General features: G+C 32.2%; 1 protein-coding gene and 1 long non-coding RNA gene across 2 annotated transcripts; one reads left to right on the top strand and one right to left on the bottom strand.

Annotated features, from left to right (window-relative positions):
• Positions 1-307: 307 nt before the first annotated feature.
• On the top strand, positions 308-3,242 carry LOC136085605 (uncharacterized). Its single transcript, XM_065806928.1, has 3 exons — positions 308-857; positions 1,184-2,477; positions 2,918-3,242. The coding sequence occupies exons 1-3, from the start codon at positions 308-310 to the stop codon at positions 3,240-3,242; spliced, it is 2,169 nt and encodes a 722-aa protein (XP_065663000.1).
• Positions 3,243-4,169: 927 nt separating this feature from the next.
• LOC136084883 (uncharacterized) lies at positions 4,170-7,665 on the bottom strand. The gene is made up of 2 exons (XR_010640920.1): positions 4,916-7,665; positions 4,170-4,367 (listed from the first exon to the last, which is right to left on the bottom strand). It is a non-coding gene; the product is annotated as an uncharacterized LOC136084883 (long non-coding RNA).
• Between the last annotated feature and the right edge of the window lie 456 nt (positions 7,666-8,121).

The following is an 8,121-nucleotide window of genomic DNA, read 5'->3' as shown; positions in this document are numbered from 1 at the left end:
GTTTGTATAGATGAAAATCTTACAAGGAGAAGTCACATTTGTAATTCCGGAAAGTTCTAGAACATTTAATGACGTTAGAGATTTAATAGCTTTAATAGTTTTTACCAATAATAATTGTAAATATGCTTTTGCGGTGATTTATGACGGTGTTTTGAAGGATATTTTAGGAAAAGCATAGAGTATATATATTGAGGAAAAATTTGTATATAGCAGAGTTTTAGTTAAGAGAAAAGATTATCGTTTATTGATTTAATTTATCTGTTTATTGATTTGTTGATTACGAGAAAAAACTACAAGCTAACCGGGCATGGAACCAAGTATGAGATTATTTGATATGTTTGAAACGTATGATGGCACTTCGGATGCTGCTGTTTGGATTCAACGAACGAAAGTGATTGCTGAAATTCAGAACTTAAAGCTTGAACTACTTTTTCCGATTCTTCTCAGAGAAGCTGCTTATGCAGTGTACGATGCTTTAACCGCGGAAGATAAAAAAGATGTTGTGGAAGTCGAGCGTGTGTTATTAGCGGCGTTTTCTGTAGATGTCTATACTGCATATAAACTGTTTACAAAACGAAAATTATGTGACGGAGAAAAAGCCGATGTGTTTTTGGCTGATTTAAGACGATTAGCCTATCTTGCTAAATTATCAGAGGAGTCTGTGCGTTTGGCGTTTGTTGTGAGTTTGCCAGAAGTTTTATCATCAAGATTTCGAGCCGTAATGGACCCGATTGATATAATTTTACCCAGAGTGAGAGCTGCTTTGAACTGTGCAAATGTGATTGACAGTGACGCTGTTGGCGCTGTATCTAGACGCCATGCTACAAAAACCGCGTTAGTGTGTTACAACTGCAAAGGTTTGAATCACATCGCAAAGAATTGTTTGCTTGCGAAGAACTTGTCACCGAAGACTGTTAGATGTTTTAAATGTGGTGAGGAAGGACACATTGCATCGAAATGCTGGAAGCTGTAGGGAAACGATTGCAGGAGCGAGGAATCTGCGCTACCTCGCTCCTGAACAACGGTGGAATGAGCGCATTATCTGTTATTCGTTTAAAAGTTAACGGTATGGTTGCGACAGCTTTAGTGGACACAGGATGTTCGAAGATAACTTTGAATAAAAAATTCCTGCCCAAAAGTCAATGTAGGTAGTCAAACTCTCAAAAGGTAGTAACGTTTGAAGGAAAAGTTCATCAGTGCACTGGGTCAGCGGTCGTGATTCTTGAGGTTGATGGCATTAAAGCACGTGATGAAGTTATTTTAGTGGACTTCCAACCGTTCGGAGTTGATATGATGCTCGGAATGAGTTCCATTAAATTACTAGGTGGAGTATCCATTTCTCCTTTGGGAAAAGCGAAGTTCGGATTGAGTTACTGTGGAGCATCGGCTTTGAACAAGGACAAAGTTAAGAAAATCGAAATAAAAAAGAAAGATCACGAAGCAGTTTTTAATGGTGTTGAATGGAGAGTCAAATGGAAATGGAGAGATAGAGAAAGCCCCGACCGATTGCGCAATAAACTGGCAGAGTACGGAATTCCACAACACGCTAGAGCAGACTATGAAAACGAACTACAGGATTGGATTGATCGGAAGTGGCTGATAGAGTATGACAAAAATGAATTGGGGCCGCCCAAAGGGCAGATTCCTTTAATGGCTGTCATTCAGAGAAACAAAGACCACAAAATCCGACCTGTTCTGGACTGGAGAGAAGCTAACGATTTCATTGAGACATACACGAGAGATGCAGATGTGTGTGTCGAAAAGCTTAGAGAATGGAGAAGAATGGGTAACAAACCAGCAATTATTGATTTACGCAAGACTTATCTTCAACTAAAAACTGATAAATCTCTTTGGCCCTTCCGAACAGTGGTATTTCGAAATAAAAGGTATTGTTTGACACGACTTGGTTTCGAATTGAACGTTGCGCCAATGATCATGAAATCCGTTGTGAGTGCCGTTATTGATCAAGACGAATTAGTGAAGAGTGGAACGTCCGCCTATGTTGACGACATTTTCGTAGACGAAAGTGTGGTGAGTCTTGATTATGTCAAGAGGCATTTTTTAAATCATGGTTTAGAAAGTAAAAAAGGTGAGCAGATTGGTAATGATGGAGTTCGTGTGTTAGGATTGTGTGTGCGCAAGGTTGGTAACAAACTGATGTGGTCCAGAGGGAATCGAGTTGATGCTATCTCGCAAAAATTAACCAGGAGAGTTGTGTTTTCAATCTGTGGACAGTTGGTAGGACATTTACCCGTGTGTGGTTGGCTGCGAGTGATTTGTAGTCTCTTGAAGAGGAAAGCTGTCAGTCTGACGAAGGGTTGGGACGATGAAATTTGTGATGAGAACGTTAAGTGGGTGCTTAAAGAAGTATTTGCTGAGGTGGAACGTTGCGAGCCTGCTTGTGGTGATTGGGCTGTGTGTGGTGATGAGGGAAAAGTGTGGGTTGATGCGAGTTCTTTAGCGATAGATTTATTCAAGTTGGGGAAACTACTGTGGAGGATGCAACATGGCTGCGAAAAGAAACGTCTGATATTCATAAAAACATGGCAGAATTAGACGCTGTGATACGTGGAATGAATATGGCTCTGATGTGGAAGCTGAAGAAAGTGACTGTTTTTACCGATTCCGTGACAGTATTCCACTGGGTTTCTGACGCCTTTACAGGAAAATCAAGGTTGAGATCAAAAGCGACGGGTGAAATGCTGATTCGAAGAAGACTAAGCGTGTTGCAACAGCTAATTGAAGAATGCAATGTTAGCGTTTAGGTAAAACTCATTCCTTCTAAAGATAATTTGGCTGACGCATTAACAAGAGTTCGCAGCAGATGGCTCAACAAACTGACTGTGCCAGAGTGTCGGAATAGTTGTATGGGAATCGTAGCTACAAAGGCTGAATCTATTTCCGATATACACTAAAGAACTGGACATTTCGGAGTGAATCGAACGTTAAACTTTGTTCGTAAAGCAATTCCGACTGCTACTGAAAACGATGTTCGAAATGTGATAAAAAGTTGCGAACCATGTCAGTCAATAGATCCAGCGCTAATACGGTGGGAAAAAGGGAAATTGGATGTTGAAGGAAGCTGGGAGAGATTAGCCATGGACATCACGCATTATGGCACTGACAAGTTTTTGAGTCTAATTGATTGCGGACCTTCAAAATACGCGTTGTGGCGACAATTATCAAGCTCATACGGAAGTCTGAGTATTCATAGTCCGAATACTCTGTCTTATTTTTTGTGAACGTGGAGCACCGTCTGAAATATTGACTGACAATGAGCCGACATTTAAAACTAAAGAGATAAGGAGTTTCCTTGATAGTTGGGGAGTACAAATTAGATTTAGAGCCGCTTATTATCCTGAAGGAAATGGAATTGTAGAAAGAAACCACCGTACGATCAAGAGAATAGCAGAACGATCGAAAATGTCGATACCGGAAGCACTATATTGGTACAATGTCTCAACCGACAAAAATGGTGCAAGTCCGATGGACAAAATATACAGTTATACCATTGGTGTGAAAGGATTGGGAAAAGAGAATCTTCCTGCGCAAAATGTCACGAACAAGAGGTTTCGAATCGGCGATAAAGTCTGGCTGAAACCACCAAATGCGAGGTGCTATACAAAGTGGCAACCACCCAGTCGGCAAATTTAGTTGTAAATGCGCATTAGAAACTCATTTAAATACGTATCGATGTGGTATGTATGTTAGCCATTTTATCGTGTCGAATACGCATTAGAAATACGCATTAGATGCGTATAAAGACAGGTATACAATACGACGCCTACTGAGTATCAAACTCGCATTTGAAACTCTTGTAAACACGTATAAAACACGATAACCAGAGAATATTCAATACGATATATTCCTGGTATTACATGCGCATTTTAAACTTTCCAGAATACGCATTATTTACGAATATATGTTAGCCATTTTATCGTGTCAAACGCGCATTAAAAATAGACATCAAATGCGTATAAAGACAGGTATACAATACGACGCCTACTGAGTATCAAACTCGCATTTAAACACGTATAAAACTCGATAACAAGAGAATATTCAGTACAATTTTATTAACTAATATGAATTCATAACATAATGATAATGACTAGCAGTAAGCAACCCGTAATATGGGTTATGAAATATTAAATCATTAATAACAATAAAAACACATTAATAACTTGATATATTATCTAAAATATTAAATACAAATTTATCTATAAATATTTTAATTTTGACTCCGTATCAGCAACGTCATTACTTATAGGTAACGACATAAAGATTGCATTAACATCAGTTGAGTTCTTTTTAAAATCTGTCACAACACAGGTACCAGAAAAGGAAAGTCAAGTAAAGCCTGCAACTACCTAAAAAAAGACATGAAAAAAAAAATTACAATTTTTAATTACAAAAGTACTATTTGCATTTCATTGTTAGTAGAATTAGGATAATAATAACAGAAAATGTATATTCTGTCTACAGAATAATTTAAAAAGATTATAAAAAGGCTAGACAACACAATGTATACATTGTTATTATAGTAAGGCTGGCAAATAACACCACAACTTAATAAGACATTTTATTAACTTAAATACTTGGACTAAAAAGATTTTATTTATTACAATATTTGAACAATCAAGGGACAATTATAGTTAAACAATTTGGGCAACTATTTCATAAAATAGCAAGCAACTCGTAAAATATTTCTTATAAATGGTCATTATCATTTGTGGTATTAAGAAATACGTAAGAGCTCAGTAATTACATAAGTTTTATTAAATCTCCCTCTCATCTAAGAGAGAGAGGGAGAGAAAGAAAGTGTTTCCAAAGCAGCATGTTAACAAATGTAAAAAAGCACAGAATAAACAGTAGTAACTGGTTTTATTATGTTACCAGTAAACTAAATTATTAATACCTCGATTATAAGTTAATTTCCAGCATTTCTTAATTAAGCTCCAGCTTCTCTCTAAGCGTTGACTAATGATTAATAGAGTAAATTTCACATCATACTAAATTTACAAAATTAAAACCATGTTTCAACAGTTAGCTAACTAATCAAAAGATGACAAAGGGAAGACAAACTAAAAAAAAAAAAATGAAAAAAAGAACATAACTATGATAGAAATTATAAAAAAAAAATTATTTAGATTTAAAAGTGTTAATTGTTACTATGAATAGTTAAACTCATACTTTGCTTTGTTCTAAAGTGTCTAAAGTAAAATCAAATTAACAGACATTAACACTGCTTTACACTGAATTCTGTCAAGTAAGTTTTCTGCACGCCGAGTTGCATTTCTTATATTTCAACAACGATTAATTTCATCCTGCCTAGATCTATTTTTTCATTCGACAACTATTTTCAAGTTGCCTATTAGCATTTACATTAATAACTTTGTTGAGCCTAATACTACCTATTTCAATTTCACTGTTATCATTAAACATATTACCAGTAATCTTACTAATGTTACAATTGAATAAATGAACATAAAAGAATCTTACAAATTGTGATCTTTTCTAATCAAAGACTATATTTAAACTTAAGATTTATTGAAATCCGTATCTTTATGTTTATATACATAAGTCATTTATCAAAAATATTAAACAATATTTATTTACTTCAACTATTTTTAATTTAACAAAGAATCCACGATGCACAAAATTATTTTTACCTTAATGAACAAAAATAATAAATGCACAATCTTGTATAAAAAATTGAAGCAATGTCAGTCAGTATATTTTACTCTAAAGTAATTAAATGTATATATAAATTTGCCTATATTTCAGTATATAAATATACTGAAATATAGGCAGATTTAAGTTTATAAACTTTCGTGTCAACAAATTACAGTCAGTTTTCCATGTTAAATACATAAAAAATATATATAATATAATATATATCGAATATAAAATAAATCCAATATAAAATAAAACAAAACAGTAAACTTACTCAAACCAGTATCAGTTACACCTTTGAACTAACTAAAAAACAGTTCTTTTCAATCGCTCTAAAAAAATGACTTTTAGCTCTTTCCAATAGCACTAAAAAATAGAACAAAACTTGCTTAGCTGAGTTGCCTAGTTTATAAGAATCTGAAAACAGATAAGTAAAAAACCAAGAACAAACAAGCATTTATTTGTTAGAACTACTATATTTGAACAAATTAAATTTAAAAAAAATAACGCCAATTCTCCTTAAAAGCTCAATCCTTTCCAGCTCAAATTTGCTTGCAGACCTTGCTTGTTAAACCATGTGAATAAGAAACACATTTAGAAAAGCCTAGAAACTACCTAAAAATGACATATGCAACATTGAAGTTTGAACATTGACTGGACTAATTATTAGCTGATGTTTCTCAAAAAGTCATAAAAATTTACATACATTTGTTCTTTTATATCGCATAAATCCATCATATGATAAATCTGAAATGAAAAAATGTAATGGATAAGTAAATACAAAGAAAAACATAATATATGAATCAAAAATCAATATATCTGATAGAGATAAGATGTCATGATAAGAGAGTAGTGGTTGTTAAATATTGTTATTTCATGTTAGCTTTTAGAAAACAAATCATGTTGGTACTTCATGATTCTAATAATTCAAATTAAGATATAAACAAATGTATATATGGCAAAATGATTTTTCTTGAGTGGCTTTTAGTGATGATTAAAAGCAGCGAGTTTCAATAATAAAACCACTTATAATTTTTAACAATAGACACCAACATAAAGGTAAGCCAAATGTAACAACATTAGTAACATAAATAACAACTTTACGCAAAATCTTGCTCAACACGTTTGCCAAGTCACACACTTTGAAAATATGGAAACAACATAATATAAACATATATAATAACTATAAAACACAATACATTTATTTAACTTTATATAACATATATAAATACCTCATATAATATTTATATACACAATAGATACATTTTATACTATTTTAATGACACATTTATAAAACGATTACATAACACATATTACCACATACATATATTTATCAAAAATATTTTAACTTTGAATATAATATAAACATATATGCAAACTATAAACATATATAACATGAATTGCGGGAACAAAAAATTTAAAAATAACATAAAAAAATCTAAAAAGATTCATATATATATTCATATATAAAAACATATATCTCGTAATAAAATATCAAATTATAATCATATTTAATTTAAATCAAATACTTATTGAATAAAGAGCAAAAAAAGATAGAAGAACTGCAATCCTTATAACAAAATTTAACGTTTAGCAACAATAAAATGTCAGTGTTGGCTCGAAATTTTAATTTATTTTTCTAAATTTTTTAAAAGAGTACAAAATAAAGGTACTGGCATTACAGAAATGTTAATAAAAAAATAATCAACATAATAAAATATGCAAGGAATGAAATGATAGGATTTATAATATATTTGAATTATATTAATTTAGGACTTCATAAAACTAAATAAATTTAAAAGTAGTAATAAATATTTTTATGATACAGTTTCAGTAACTCTTTTAGTACAAAAAAGTACTGTAACTGTATTGGAGATATGCGATACTGCTTTAGCAGAACGATATCTCTTCATACAACTTTTCATGTATTCCTGACTATTTCTTTTCAGTCCAGACACAAACTTTTTACTAACTTTCTCAAGGTTGATGCATGTTTCCATACCGCAAAGTCAGGTGGCGTCTTAAGGTCCGCAAATTTTGTAAAAATTTACATAATTATTTCAAGCATGAATAATTTATTTGTTTTGATAGACTTACGGTATTTGTTTTGTATAATTACGGTACAAAAACATTCATTACGTAAGGAAATAACATTGTGAAAAACGTAATTTTCATATTTTTTCATAACTTTGCCTTTAACTTTTGAATTAATAAACTTAAATGTAAATGTTTATTTGGATTTATGACGAAAAATATCCATTTTGCTGTAATTTTGCATTTCAAAGTAGAACGAAAAAAAAAATGAAAACGGTTATCAGTAATTTAAATTTTTAAAATTTAGTTTATTATTTATTTTTCATAAATTATCCATACATATTGTTCTATTATTTGTGATTACTGTTAGCATTATCCCTTAAATTCCTTAAATAAATTTATTTAGGCTAATAG

The sequence above is a fragment of the Hydra vulgaris genome, chromosome 09 (genome assembly GCF_038396675.1).
Source record: "Hydra vulgaris chromosome 09, alternate assembly HydraT2T_AEP".
Taxonomy (NCBI): Eukaryota; Metazoa; Cnidaria; class Hydrozoa; order Anthoathecata; family Hydridae; genus Hydra; species Hydra vulgaris.
The sequence above is the reverse complement of the archived record's forward strand: the minus strand, read 5'-3'. Positions and strand labels throughout refer to the sequence as shown.